The sequence below is a fragment of the Bos javanicus genome, chromosome 1 (genome assembly GCF_032452875.1).
Source record: "Bos javanicus breed banteng chromosome 1, ARS-OSU_banteng_1.0, whole genome shotgun sequence".
In the NCBI taxonomy this organism is placed as follows: Eukaryota; Metazoa; Chordata; class Mammalia; order Artiodactyla; family Bovidae; genus Bos; species Bos javanicus.
Window position 1 is genome coordinate 4,706,993 of NC_083868.1, and position 15,837 is coordinate 4,722,829.

Here is a 15,837-nt window from a genome sequence, read left to right on the forward strand (position 1 = left end):
AATCTTCTAACCTTTCTAAATAGACTGTTGAGTGCATACTAAAATTGAATTCAGTTTTGACAAATTTAAGTAGTGGTATCTTCACAATCTACTTTGAGTCGAGGCTGAAGGGTATCAGGTCTGTTTTGTGTTATAATTTGTTCTGACATTTAGTTATATTCTCGGAACTAGATCTTGTGTTCCTATATAATTTATAATATATACAATGGTTGTTTAAAAATGATTAAAGAAGACAACTTGTAAGTAATACAAACAAACTTTATTCATGAATTGGACAGTCTTCTTTTGTAGAGTTGCAAGATGGGGCAGAAGGCAAGAAGCTTTTATAAAAAGAATCAAGAACAAGGAAGAGAAAAGTAGAAAATATCTAATTGGCTAGGGCCACAAAGTCAACCTTGGTTGGGGTGAGAAGACCCAGAATTGGCTTGGCGTTTGGATATTGGTTGACTAGATATATACTACACTTCTGGTCAAGTGGTGTATTGGCAGGAACATAAAAATCATTTAAATTTTGGTTTACTGACATGACACCCCAGGCAAGAGAGGCTCCATCTGGGGCTTCGAAAGTTATTTCAACACTATATAATCTGCAATATATTCCTATAATGATATAATTAACCTAACTATGATCATTGTATGATCATATACATAGGCCTCTGTATAATTTAGTTATGTTAAGTCTATGTTACAACTGTGTGATCTATTTTTAATGCTTTATCTTAGTCTTTAAGTCAGAGGTCAGCAAGTATGGCCCTTGGGCCAAATCTGGCTCTCTGCCTGCTTTTACAAATAAAGTTTTATTGAAACACAGCCACACACATTCATTTCTGTATTGGGTTGGCCAAAAAGTTCATTTGGGTTTTTCTGGAACATCTCATGACCATTTTTTTTGGCCAGCCCAGTATCATTTATACTGCTTTCCTGCTGCAGCAGCAGAATTAAATAGTTGTGACAGAGACCATATGGCTACAAAGCCTGAAATATGTTGAGAAGAGGTTGGCTCACTTCTGCTTCAGTGAACCTCAGTGACCTAAAGACTGAAATGTTAGCCTTTGGGACATAATTTTTTTTCCTTTTAGATTCTTTATATACTTTCAGATGTGCTAATCTGTTATTCTTTCAACCCTTAGGACTTAAACTGTCTCATGGAGAGATACCTAAAACCTCTTCAAAAAGAAACTTTTCTCACTCAGGATGAGGTATGGTGGCTATCGTCTGAACTTAAACTTGACCTGGTGATGGGGAAGAAATGAGGACCTCACACAATACTGAGCATTTTGAATTCATTTAATTGTAATAAATAGGTCAAGTTATTGCCTGGTGAGCTCTTGGCATGCACTCCAAGAGGAAAGAGTTGGCTCACCTTCTGATGGTGGGAGCATTACCATATGGGTAGGAAAACTTTTAAATCAGAAACAAATGAAGGGTCCACACACTAATGAAATAGGCGGTTGATGAAATTCTTTTGCATTTTCCAGCTTGATGTGCTCTTTGGAAATTTAACCGAAATGGTAGAGTTTCAAGTAGAATTCCTTAAAACTCTGGAAGATGGAGTGAGATTGGTACCTGATTTGGAAAAGCTTGAGAAAGTTGATCAATTTAAGGTAAGTCTCATCCTCAAATAGTGTCAAGCTGCCTCCTAATGTCAGGAGTGAGGTATCCTGTAAGTCCAGTTGAATCTCCTGAAAATACATTGCAGGAGGAATTGTTGCTGTGGTGTTGGGTCTTCATTGGATATCCAGTGGGGTCAGTTCCTAAAGGGAGTCAGAGAGGGGAATGGACTGTGCTTGCTGATCTGGCTAAGGTAGAACCAGTGCCATTGATTTCCATTTAACTGGAGTATCTGCTGACTTCTATTTAGGAAGATGCACCTACCTTTTGTTCTATTTATGTGGGGGCCTTCGACACTGTTAGCAAAATTCGACTAGCAGTCTTGGTTTTCCAATAAACAAATTAATTTGTCTTGTTCTGGGGAACTGGTTAATAGAAATGCTTATCGTTATCCAGGAGGAAGACGGTCTTCCAGCACACAGTGTCCCCGTAGCCTTAATGAGGATTTATGACTGGAGCACTCGGTGAGGGTGCTTACAGCAGGCTTCCTCTTCCTTGCTTGGCTTCCCCTTACAGATATTTCCTGCATTGTGTTTCCAACCAACGAAGCTCATTGATTAATGCACAATGGTTTTGGCTTATGTGTCACCCTCATGGACATTTAAAAAGGTTAATGGAGATATAATTGACTTAAAACACACTGCTTATATTTAAAATGTACACTGTGATGAAATCTGACATATGTGTACACCTCTGAAGCCATCACCTCCATCAGGATAATGGGCATAATTATCTCCCCCAGTTGTTTTTCCTGTTCTTTTGTGATTCCTCTCTTCTTTTTCTTCTGGCCTCTCAGCCACAGGCAACTGTGTCTGCTTTCTGTTACCATAGACGAGTTTGCATTCTGGAATTTTATATAAATGAAATCATACAGCCCAGACATTTTTTTATGTGGCATCTTTTACTGGATAATTATATTGAGTTCCACCCATGTTGTTTCATATACCCACAATTCATACTTTTTAATTGCTGAGTAGTAATTGCATTGTGTGGATGTATCAGTACTATTGATATACTTTGTGATCCTTTCTCCTTTCTTGGGCATTTGGGTTGTTTCCAGCTTTTGGTAATTACAAGTAAAGTTGCTGTGAACATTTGTGTGCAAGTTTTAGTATGAATGTATTAAGAGATCCATGAAATTAAGAGATCCATGGAATTCTCCAGGCCAGAATACTGGAGTGGGCAGCCTTTCCCTTCTCCAGGGGATCTTCCCAACCCAGGGATCAAACCCAGGACTCCCGCATTGCAGGCAGATTCTTTACCAGCTGAGCCATGAATATATGCTTTTATTTCTCATGGATAAATACTTCGGAATGGAATGGTTGGATCGTATGGAAAGTGTATGTTTAACTTTTTAAGAAACTGCGGAACTGTTTTCCAGAATGATTGTGCCAGCGTGCAGTTCCACCAGCTGTTCCTCCTCTTTCTTTGAGCAGGGTCAGGTCACTCTTTTTAAAAGTAGCCAGTTCAGCAAATATGTGGTGGCCCTTCATTATGGCTTTATTTTAATTTCTCTAATGATATGATGATGCATATCTTTCTATGTGCTAATTTGCTTTCATTATAGCCTCTTTGGTGAAATGTCTGTTCAGATCATTCACCCATTAATTATATTGGATTGTTATCTTATTATTGAGTCTTGAGAGTTCTTTGAAAATTTTGTGTAGAAGTCTATTACCATATATATGATTTGTAAATATTTTCTTTTGTCATACAGTATCTCTCAAAGAGCAGATTTTTTTTTTTAAGTTGATTTCTCTTTTTAAATTGAGTATAGTTGATTTACGGTATGTTAGTTTCAGGTATATAACAAAGTGGTTTAGTTTATAAGTGAAAATCGCTCAGTCGTGTCTGACTCTTTAGGACCCTATGGACTGCAACCTGCCAGGCTCCTCTGTCCATGGAATTCTCCAGGCAAGAATACTGGAGTGGGTTGTCATTTCCTTCTCCAGATTTAGTTTATATATGGACATATAATCATTTTCAGATTCTTTTCCTTTATAGGTTATTACCAAACATTGAGTATAGTTCCCTGTGCTATGTAGTAGGTCCTTGTTGGCTATTATTTTATGTGTAGTAGTATATATATGTTCATCTCAAGTTCCTAATTTATTCCTCCACACAGAAGTTTTATTTAAAAAAATTTTTTTTGGCTACACCACATGGCATGCAGGCTCTTGGTTCCCTAATCAGGGATCAGATCTACACCCCCTGCAGTAGAAGCCTGGATTCCTAACCACTTGATCTCCAGGGATGTCCCCAGAAATTTTTGTTTTTTAATGAAATCCACTTTTTCAAATTTTTTATTTTCTGGGTCATTCTTTTGGTATCTTATCTATGAACTCTGCCTAAAGCAGGGTCATAAAGTTTTCTCCTAGAAGTTTTGTGACGTGGAGACTTATATATTAGTCTCTTATCTGGTGTGATGGGCTACTCAAAGTCAATTTTTTGTATATGAATATTTAATTTTTCTAGCACTGGGTTTTGAAGTGACTATCTTTCGATCTTTTTGCGTTGAGTAACTTTTGCACTTGTGTTGACTTGGGCTCAGTTGCCCGCACAGGCGTGGCCCCCGTACCCTGTGGCCGTCTTCTAACAGGTGCGGAGATCTGGCTGTGTCATGTTAGTACACCTGATAGGTTTGTAGGATGAGATGAAGACTATCCTTCGATATATTTGTGTATGTGTCATCTCTTTACAGTCCCTCTCTGCAACAGGAGTCACTTAGAATGCACACACACTTTCATATACATAAGCTTATGGGTCTATATTTATATATAGTTCTCTAATTTTATTTGGATATAATTTCAGACTTCCAGAAAGGTGACAAGAATAGCACAAAGAATTCTAAGCTATCCTTCTCCCACATTTTCCAAATGTTAACATTTGACCACGTTTGCTTTATCCTTTCTCTGGCTATCTAATGTGTGTGTGTGTGTGTGTTGTGTTGTGTGTGTCTGTGTGTACAAAAGGTGTAATTTTTTCTCCTGAAAGATTTGAATAAATTACAGACATAATACCCCTTTAACTAGTAAATATAGTTTTTTTGTGTGTGTGTGGAATTGCTTGGGTTGCTTCATTTTTTTCTCGCCTCAGGATGATTCGTGATACTGTCCATTTGAAATACAGCTTGGCTCATTGGTAAATTAATTAATAGGACAGTGTTAGAACAACATGATAAAAATGCATACAGACCTGAAAATGCTTGGTTTTAATCTAAAATACCTAACGTTCATGATCTTCATTTAGCCTGCTTTTACTGTGGCATCAGTTCTTTGTGTTTAGATTCTGTTGATCACTTTAGGACTGTTTAGTTATCAGAACTGTGATACAAACATCATGGTGCTACAAGCAGAGGTGTTATTCTAGGGAGGGATTAGCGCATGATCCTTGAGCAACTTCACTCTAGAGCAGTCACAGTTGTGAATATCATTTAAGTGGAACCCTCTGCTCCGACCTTCACCTCACCGATTTCCTGCATAATCTGACAGTCTCCCCTCCGTCTGTAAGACGTGACAGTTGATGCTCACTGAGTACTCTCAGCCCCGGGGCTGCTCTCTGGCACTGCTGAGTTGGTTTCTCAGTCTGTGTTCATCCCTAAGCCTGTTGCTCATGGTTTCTGTGATTGCTGTTTCGTTTAAATCCTGGTTATATATTTGCCCAAAATTAAAAAGCTTGTTAAAAAGGTGCAAATTGTGTTGCATAGAACACAAGCCCTACAACAGGATTAGCAAAAAAAAAAAAAAAATTGGTTCTGAGATCAAATAAGTTTTGATAAAATTTCCTCTTGGGGATTTGCAGTGTCTGTCAGCCAGTGAGAGGCTTGTGAGGTCCTACTGAATAGAAACACAGGGTAAATGCAGTCTTTGTGTGCACACCCGCCATCTTTGTGCACAGTTTGTGCTCCAAGATGATTTTTTAAGGCTGGAAGAATAAATGAACATGTTAATGTTCTATCTGTGTTTCCTATATGGTAAATGCCTAGTGAATTTATATTAAGTTAAACAAATGAATGACTTCATGTGGCTAAAGTGAGGGGTTACATTTAGAGCTTTTTCTTACACAATTTGTCTCATTTAATTATTGGATATGGTTAAAAGGATGACTGTCTATACAGGGTCAGGGGGATGAGATGTGAGGAGGCATGTAGCTGAAAAAGTAAAGGAGGAAAAGTAGAACATGTAGGAAATGAATTTAGGCCTCTAATTACCAATTATGTATGGTTATTAATAAACCTTTGTTTTCTTTTAATTAGACTATCAGAATTTTCTACGTTGTTAATTAAAATAAATTGCATTTTGTGGAACCCAATTTATCACTTGAATCCAAAGTCTTATTTTTTTTTTTTTTTTTTGGCTTGGAATCCAACTTTAAAATTCTAAAGCTAAATAAGCCATACCTCTTTCTGAACTAGACTAGATCAGTGTGAAACCTATAGAAGATATTTTTCTGAGGCCTGTTTCATATATTTATAGAAAATGTATAGGATAAAAAGTATCCCAGCTGAGCTATATTAAATTCCTAATAGGGAAGAACGTGAAAGTCACTCACTCATGTCCGACTCTTTGCGACCCCATGGAGTATATAGTCCAGGAATTCTCCAGGCCAGAGTGGGTAGCCTTTCCCTTCTCCAGGGGATCTTCTGGACCAGAGATCAAACCCAGGTCTCCCGAGTTGCAGGCGGATTCTTTCTCAGCTGAGCCACAGGGGAAGCCCAACAATGCTGGAGTGGGTAGCCTGTCCCTTCTCTAGTGGATCTTCCTGACTCAGGAATTGAACTGGGGTCTCCTGCATTGCAAGCAGATTCTTTACCAACTGAGCTGTCAGGGAAGCCCTGATAGGGAAGGCCTCCACCTGATTTTGATCCAGTTCAGGCAGAGGCTATGGGCTGGGAGATGTTACCTAATTCCCATGGGTGAGTCTGTTTCTTCTGTTCTTATCTACTGCTGCTAGAAAAGAGTATGGTGTTAGAGAGGGTGGAATTAGTGATCAGGGAAAGGGGTTTTCTATTTTGGGGGATTTATGCATTTTTGCCTTTATTTGGTTTGTCACTTCTACATCCCAACAGAATCGAATGAGGGAATTCAGGAGTTTTCTGTCTTTTCCAAAATGCCATATCTACTTTCTCATTAACAGTCAGATATCCCAGCTAGGTCATTGAAAGACACAAGCCAGCAAAACCGGTGACACTGGCTATAATTACTGAGATAGCCAAATACAGGGTCTATTACACAAATAGGTGAGCCCATAGACCTCCCAATAGGCCGTCAGTGAGCAAAGACAGGCGGTGACAGGTGTGAGTGGTGCCGATCTGTGGGGAGACTCGGGCAGGTGTGAGCTCCCGGCTGCATCCTGCTGATGTTCCTGGGTGAGGAGGACTGCAAACTAACTGCACTGTTTCTCACTGTGTCCAGAAAGTGCTGTTTTCTCTGGGGGGATCCTTTCTGTATTACGCTGACCGCTTCAAGCTCTACAGTGCCTTCTGCGCCAGCCACACGAAGGTCCCCAAGGTCCTGGTGAAAGGTAAGGCCTAGGAGGCCCGGGCAGCAGGTGGGCATGTTAATTGTCAGTTCACATTTGTGTGGCTGACCGTGGTCGGGGGCTTTTGGACGGAAATCTAAGAGTCATTGTTGTGCCAGATAGATATTCCAGCAAGCTACGAGTGAGAGTACACTTGTCTCTCGGTGTCTGTGGGGTATTCGTTTTAGGGTCCCCCATGGACACCAAATTTCCGGGACACTCAAGTCTCTTATATAAAATGTGTTCTGTTTGCACGTAACCTATGCATATTTTCCCATGTGTGTGTGCTTAGTTGTTCAGTCGTGTCCAAATCTTTTGTAAACCCCTGAACTGTAGCCCGCCAGGCTCCTTTGTCTAGGGATGTTTTCAGGCAAGAATACTGGAGTGGGTAGCCATTTCCTACTCTAGGGGATCTTCCTAACTCAGGGATCGAACCCCCAAGTCTCTTTATCACTAGCGCCACCAAACATCGCTAGGTTACTTGAAATACCTAATACAGTATGCATGCATGCCAAGTCACTTCAGCCGTGTCCGACTCTTTGTGACCCCATGGACTGTAGTCCGCCAGGCTCCTCTGTCCCTGGGATTCTCCAGGCAAGAATACTGGAGTGGTTGCCACGTCCTCCTCCAGGGAATCTTCCCACCCCAGGGATCGAACTTATGTCTCCCGCACTGGCTGCTGCTGCTGCTAAGTCACGTCAGTCGTGTCCGACTCTGTGCGACCCCATAGACGGCAGCCCACCAGGCTCCTCTGTCCCTGGGATTCTCTAGGCAAGAATACTGGAGTGGGTTGCCATTTCCTTCTCCAACGCATGCATGCATGCTAAGTCACTTCAGTCATGTCCGACTCTGTGCGACCCTATGGACAGCAGCCCACCAGGCTCCTCTGTCCACGGCATTCTCCAGGCAAGAATACTGGAGTGGGTTGCCATTTCCTTCTCCACCCACATTGGCAAGTGGGTTCTTTACCACTAGTGCTACCTGGGAAGCCCTAATATAGTATATGTGTGCTGTGCTTAGTTGCTCAGTTGTGTCCGACTCTTTGCAACCCCGTGGACTGTTGCCTGTCAGCCTCGTCTGTTCATGGTGATTCTCCAGGCAAGAATACTGAAGTGGGTTGCCATGCCCTCCTCTAGGGGATCTTTGCAACCCAGGGATCAAACCCAGGTTTCCAACATGGTGGGGGAATTCTTTACCATCTGAGCCACCAGGAAAGCCCAATACAGTATAACTGCTATGTAATAAATAGTTGTCGATACGCAGCAAATTGAAGTTTTGCCTTGTGGAACTTTCTGGAATTTTTCTCCCAACTGTTTCCTCTTCATCGTTGGTTGAATCCACAATGCAAAACCTGTGGATATAGAATCCTTAGATATGGAGCGCTGACTGTACTGAGAAATTAAATGCATTAATATCTTGAATTAATAGTGTTGTCAATTTTCTTATCATAAAAGTTTTGACTCAGCTCTTCAGGGCCAGAATTGATAAGTCATTTTGCAATTATGCAAAAACATAGGGGATTTAAAAATTCCCTACTTTATTTGTATTTTCATTAACTTCATAATAACCTACCACACTTCATACACCTTTTTGTGTCATTTCATCTTTCCCTCACCGATTTCTGTTCCCAGGTGTGTGATAATAGTCACCACCATCACTACTAAAATTGCTTGAATTATTTACAAAAGTCCAGCTGTAATTCCGTTTTGCACAGAGAAGAGTAGAAGTTCTATATTGGCAAGCTCCCGTTCCTAAGTGTTCTAGGAAGATAATGGGTGTTCTGAGCGTCACTAAAAAGCTGTTTCTCTTCCATAGTTCTGCATGTGACTTTGATAGGTTAAGGGACTAGAGAAATATGGCCTTGGTAAACAGTAGAATCTATAGAAAGTTCAATTTCAAAGGATCTCTGGAAATCAGTCTGCTCTTCCTTTTACACCTTACCATGTGGCTGCCATGCAAACAACTGCTGAATATGCAAGTAATTTACTTACATTTGTGTTTGCTGCCAAAGAGAACTAGCTTGATTTAATTCAAAACTTATTATGATAAAGATGAATACAACACAGGTCTCTGGATAGCAAAAAATCCTGCCCCAGATAATGACATACTTAATGACATACTTAATGATCGTTCCAGTCCAGGCAAAAAGAGTTCTACTTCAGCATAAAAACTTAAAGGATACCTGGGAATATCCTTGTCCAGCTATATGACAAGGAAATTGTCCTGCTTTGTGGTTTTATATAAGCTGCACTGGTCATATAGTTCCGTGTATGTATTTCTTTTTAAACTCTAACTGAATGCTGTGTTATGAGAGTTTTCAGAGCACTTTGCTCTCTGGTAAAATTATATACTCATCACAGTCCTTAAAGCAGTTTGTGTTATTTTTACTCACTTGATTAAATTCTGCCCCTGTAGATTTTCAAAAATTCAAAATCATTATATTTTGCACCTGAAAAATATTAGAGTCTTTCAAAATCATCCCTTAAACCGTTAGGTATGACCCACATTTTTCTGATGGCCCAATGTGCAGATAGGATGAAGAGAACTCTTTGAGAACAGGAAGTACCTGCCTGGGCTGCTTTGCAACCACTGCATTCCCAGTCTCCTTTCTCTTCATGGATTTGGTGGCTGGATCCATGGAATCTGATTCCTCTTGATGGGCCTTAAAATGGCTGAGAAGATGGTAGTCTTGACAAGGCCTTTCCCCATGACTGCTGTTTTTCTTAATTGAATAAAGAGAGTGAGAAGACTCATTCTGTGATTTCATGATGTCCTTTTACAGTCTCTTCTGTTCCTGTTTTTCCTTTGGCTGTGCTGGGTCTTCCTTGCTGTGTGAGGGCTTTCTCTCATTGTCGTGAGCAGACTTCTCATTGCAGTGGCTTCGTGAGTTGCAGAACACAGGCTCTAGGTGAGAGGGCTTCAGTAGTTGCCGTGTGTGGGCTCAGAAGTTGTGGCCATGGGGTTAATTGCCCCTTAGCATGTGGGATCTTCCTTGACCAGGGACTGAACCCATGTCCCTTGCATTGCAGGGTGGATTCTTAATCATTGGACCACCAGGGAAGCCCTATCTTTTGTGCTTAGCTCACATTCCTAATTTTTGGAGATGGAAATATATTTTATCAGAAGCTTGAAAAAGTATATGCCTACAGTTAGTCATTTTAATATATTGTCCATTCTTCTTCCCATTTTTGCCCTCAGTTCAGCCTCTCTTTCCACCATTTCTTTGGAAAAACATGTCATGTCTTCCTGACTGTTCACTGGCAGATACCTTTCTGATTGTCTGGGGGCCCACAACTCCCCAGGGCTGATTTTCAGCCTAGTTGGGACACAGATAAAAGCCCAGCCCGTGAGAAAATTGCTGCCCGTGTTCCCTTAGGTCAGTTGTGTATTTCCCTCTGAGATAAATCCTGATAGCTGGTAGCACTGCATTAGCACAGAACAGATCTTAAAAGGCATTCCCTGCAGGAGACCAGCACTGTTCCACTTACCCAGCTGCAAGGTAGTGCTGCTGCTTTTCTTTCCTTCCTCTTCTCAAAAGAGGTTCTATCAGCAATGAAATGCTTGAAAGATTAGAAAAACTGGGGTAAGCAGTGTTGGAAGATGCAGGCTTTTGTATAATTCAGAGATGGCGAGGCCAACAGATCAGGAGACAATTACCATCAAAAGTTTGTGGGACTTCCCCAGTGGTCCAGTGGCTAAGACACTGCGCTTCCAATGCAGGGAGCCAGGTTCAGTCCCCGGTCAGGGGTCTAGATCCCACATGCCACAGCTAAGAGTTCGCATGCTGCAACCAAAGATCCCAGCACAGCCAAATAAATCATTGTTTTTATTTGAAAGAAAGACCGTGTGTTATTCATGGTTCCCAAGAGGAGGGGAGAGGATCACACAGTGCAGGGCCATGAGAGGACATACCAGGGTCCGCCCGGAGGCAGAATGAGTGAAGGGAAGACACAAGCAAGACGCTCTGTTGTGGCGTCTGCAGGAAGGAATGGGTGAAGCAGGGCAAGCGGGTTTAGGATTGGCTAATTTGAATAATCTCAGCAGGCTCTGGGGTGGGAGGGCTGTCCTGAATTCTCTGGGACCTGGCTCTGGGATGCTTAGGGCAATATCGGCCTAGAGCTGTAAAAGCCTCATAGAAGAGAGATGGAGGCAGGGGCTCTGGATTGGTTGGTTTGTGTGTGAAAAGCATGCTTCTAGGTGATTCCTGGGCTACCTTTAGGGACTGACTCGCTCTAGGACAGGCTCTCCCAGGTCTGTAAGGCCTTTGATGTCAAAATATCAGATTAAGAAGACATTCAACAGCAACCCTTGAAAACCTCCATGCGTAGGACTTACCGACTCTGTTATCCCAGAGCTCAGGGGTCATCAGCCTCCGGGATCTAATGCCAGGTTATCTGAGGTGGAACTGATGTAATCATAATAGAAACAAAGTAAACAATAAGTGTAATGTGCTCAAATCATCTCCAAACCGTCCCCTCCTCCCCAATCTCGGGAAAAGTGGTCTTCCTCAAAATCAGTGCCTGGTGCCCAAAAAGGTTGGAGACCGCTGCTAACTCATTGGAGCTCTGCTCACGCCTCCTAAATAAACAAAGAAATCTGATGGGCAGGCCTTCTCTGACCACTCACTGTACTCTCAATCCTGTGAAAAGGCACCTTGGAATTAGTGAGTGAAGCTGTGAGAAGGGAGTCCTGTGGGTGTTCCACTCAGTCTGTATTTAAACTCTTCCAGCCAAGACGGACGCAGCTTTCAAGGCGTTCCTGGACGCCCAGAACCCAAAGCAGCAGCATTCGTCCACCCTGGAGTCCTACCTCATCAAGCCCATCCAGAGGATCCTTAAGTATCCGCTTCTGCTGAAGGAGCTTTTTGCTCTGACAGACGCGGAGAGTGAGGAACACTACCACCTGGATGGTGAGCCGAGAGCCCCTGAGAACTGTCTCTTGTTCCCGTCTCTCCCAGAGCCTTTAAATGGCCTTTTCATTGCTTTCATGACCTGTTCTCCTCCAGTGGCCATCAAGACTATGAACAAGGTTGCAAGTCATATCAATGAAATGCAGAAAATCCATGAGGAATTTGGGGCTGTGTTTGACCAGCTGATCGCTGAACAGACCGGTGAGAAAAAAGAGGTAAGGACCCCTCTTCTGCCCAGCATGCTTGTCCGTAGAGCTGGGTTGGTTCGTTTCTTTTTAAGGTGTTATTTATAAGTAAAATAGTAACAACGATAGTATTTTTGTTGGTGGCATTTTTTTTTTAATTGAAGCATAGTTTATTTACAGTATTGTGTTAGTTTCTGATGTACAGCAAAGTGATTCAGTTTGCATATATATATTCTTTTACAGATTCTTTTCCATTATAGTTTATTACAAGATATTGAATATATTGCCCTGTGCTATACAGTAAGACCTTATCATTTATGTATTTCATATATAGTAGTATCTATCTGTTAGTTTCAGACTCCTAATTTAACCTTCCCCTTTCCCCTTTGATAACTATGTTGGTTTTCTATGTCTCTGAGTCTTTTTTTCTTTCACAGATAAGTTTATTTGTACCATACTTTAGATTCTACATACAAGTGATATCATATGATATTTGTCTTTCTCTGATTTACTTCAATTAGTATGAAAATCTCAGGTCCATTCATTTCGCTGCAAATTGCACTATTTCATTCTTTGTTATAGCTAAGTAATAATACACTGGAATATTATATATATTATATGAGTGTATATATGTGTATATATATGTATACACATCTTGTTACCCATTCATCTGTCAGTAGACACTTAGGTTGCTTCCATGTCTTGATTTTTGTAAACAGTGCTACTATGAACATTGGGGTGCGCATATCTTTTCACATTGGAGTTTTCTCCAGGTATGTGCCTGGAGTGGACTTGCTGAACCATATGGCAATTCTATTTTTATGTTTTTAAGGAACCTCCAAATTGTTTTCCATAGTGGCTATACCAGTATACATTCCCACGTTGGTAGAACTTCTGTCTTTTACCCAAGGCTACACTGTGAATTTTCTTTCTCAGTTGAATTATTTCTTAGTTTAGGAAACATACCCTGATTCTTCTGCTTCACCCTCCAGACCTCTGATTTTGTTCTCTCTCAAGTGTGAGAGTGGATTTCCGTGACCATGACTTGGACTGTTTCTCTAAACACTGTTAAAGGTCATGGCCGTATCTCCAGAGACTAGACTAGTAATTAACATGTAGCAGGCGCTCAGTGAATATTTATTGAATGAGTGAAAGTTTCAAATGACTCTGAATCTTTTTTTTTTTAAAGTCTGCCTGAAACTGTACTTAGAATAAAGAGTCACAGGAACAAATACGCTTGAGAAAAATGTAAAATGAACTCTAAGTTGTGTCTGAGTCACTGAGGAGAGCTTATGTGAATAAGTGCAGATAGTACTGAGATGGATCAGACGGATATGCTATGGAATGATATTCACCAGTGCCGCTGTGCTTCCTGGTTTGATTGGAATGTTGTCCTCCTTTTCCTTTCTGCCTCAAAAAAGGACACAAGCTAGCAGGGAACTATGACGAGAAACTCTTGCTGTGATTGGAAGGAGGGAAAGGCAGAGGGGTGGTGGGGATAAGACCTGGTTGTTTAGTCTGGAAAAGAAAACAGCCTTCTCTTTGGAGATGTAAAGAGTTATTGTCTAACGGGTTCCCGTTTATGTCCTTGGTGAAACAAAGAAATTTTGGACTGTAAAAAGATAATTTTCAGAAAAAGGTAAAATCATGACATCTCTATGAGATGTCAAGCGAACAAATATGAAGAAGTGTATTTTACTTAGATGATGTGAGGGAACCTGACAGTCAAAATAGCAGGTGTATGTATGAAGTGAAGACATGGCGAGATGATTTGTAAATGCAAACAAATTGGTTTTTCCACAGCGGGAGGCATCAATTAAAGTCACTACCAGGCTGGAGAGAATGTACACATTTATCTGTTACCTGCACCTTACAAAGAAGTTCAAAGACACGTAGATACGGAGTTGGACTCTGATAGCTCAAGAGGGTGTGCTGTAAAGGCTGCTCACTGAAAGCCTTTAAAAAAAGGCTGTTTTCCACTGAAACACAATTTTTATTCACCATGGTATTTCAGGAAGAGTATGTGAATATTCTCTGTCTAGCAGGCAGACAATTTAATCTATCAGAATGTGGAAAAGACAGACATGCCTCTCTGGATTTTGTTTTCATTTTCTTGTAAAATTTTATAGTAAGAAAAATGCACTGTGTTTCTTAAAGAAAAGAGCAAGCTACAGAAAAAGGCAAGAATTAAAACTACCTACAATCTCAGAAGACAAAACTTACCTCTTGATGTTTGGGTATTTATTTTTTAAAAAATATGTTTATTATGTACTTGAATATAATTCCATATACTTGAATATTTTGGAAATTATTTTGTACCTTGAGTTTTTTTTTTTATGTTGAACAAAGAATTATTTAATTTTCACGTTACTTTAAATGATTCAAAAGGATCATTGAAATGATTGTGTAATATTTTACTGTGTGATTGAACAATGACTCGCTTAATTCCTATTGTCAAGTACTTCTCTAGGCTTCATTTGACGACTATGAATAATACTTCAGAATTATAAGGCTTCTATCCTGTATTTTAGTTTATTTCATTTTGACAAGTGAATTTTATTGAGTCATGGAAATGAACAATTTCAGTGCATTTCATTATATTCCAAATTGATTTCTGAATTTTAATGATCTTGAGAGCAAAGGACTATTATGCCAAAGTCTAGAAGGTAATATGGATAGCAGATTGCAAAGACTTTAGACAAAAAGCTGAATATGATTCACAAGTCAGACTATAAAAGGGCATATGGTTTTGGTGGAACTGCCCAACCTCCAAACTGAAATTCTGTCAACCAAGTAAGAAATCTTTCCAGCAAGGAACAAAGAGATGTAGTGCTATGCAAAGCAATCTCTTGTGAGCAGAGATTTTGTTAGGGTAAAAATGTACAAAAGATGGAAAGAGGGACCTTTGACCACATACCAGTATGACAGGGTAGGAAAGTCCTGTATCAGTAGTAGGATGTCTGAAGATCACAAAAATGAAAGCTTGAAGAAGATGCAAAGAGAGCAACAGAAGATTATGTCTTAGCACTATAGGAAGAATAAGAAAGAAAAAGACCACTACCCGGGGCTAGAAGTATCATAACCAAAGACATTTGATGACCCAAAGAAAATGACTCAAATCCACTTGATGTCTTTTTTTTCTCCACTGAAAAGAATGGTCTTCAAACTGGAAAGGATGGAGTGATCTTGAATCCACAAAAGTAAAACCCTAGGGAGAATGGTCCTGGGGAAATGGTGTGTTCTGCGCCAAGATCAGTGATAAGTCTATAGCAATACTTAGAGAAAGCAGTAGTGTTCCCTTGGTGGATACTGCCCTGGGGGTGTGGTTGACTAGTTACTGAATATGAACAAAGTAATGTAATTGCTTACTGTTTTTAACCACTGACCATATGACTAATAATATAGCTCACTAGTAATTAGAGTGATTATTACTGCCATAATGATCTTGATCATTATAGTGGCAATGGTACTGCTGTGTTGTCCAATGCCGGAGCCCCACTTCCAGCATTGCAGCCCAGAGTGGTGAGTAAATGGCACCATACTTGGTGGAGGGCTGCTTGGTGGCTGGCATATCTAGAAACTCGGTCAGATCAAAAGCAGCAAAATAAACCA

The 15,837-nt window shown here is 40.5% G+C and overlaps 1 protein-coding gene across 11 annotated transcripts in view; it reads left to right on the forward strand.

The window, feature by feature from the left end:
- Nucleotides 1-15,837, forward strand: part of TIAM1 (TIAM Rac1 associated GEF 1) — a 466,629-nt gene that overhangs the window by 424,029 nt on the left and 26,763 nt on the right. For all 11 annotated transcript variants that reach the window (XM_061418767.1, XM_061418922.1, XM_061418676.1 and 8 more), the window contains 5 exons: nucleotides 1,131-1,199; nucleotides 1,479-1,604; nucleotides 7,026-7,134; nucleotides 11,861-12,040; nucleotides 12,137-12,255. In XM_061418767.1, the coding sequence (XP_061274751.1) occupies nucleotides 1,131-1,199; nucleotides 1,479-1,604; nucleotides 7,026-7,134; nucleotides 11,861-12,040; nucleotides 12,137-12,255 (603 nt within the window). The remainder of the gene's footprint in view (nucleotides 1-1,130; nucleotides 1,200-1,478; nucleotides 1,605-7,025; nucleotides 7,135-11,860; nucleotides 12,041-12,136; nucleotides 12,256-15,837) is intronic.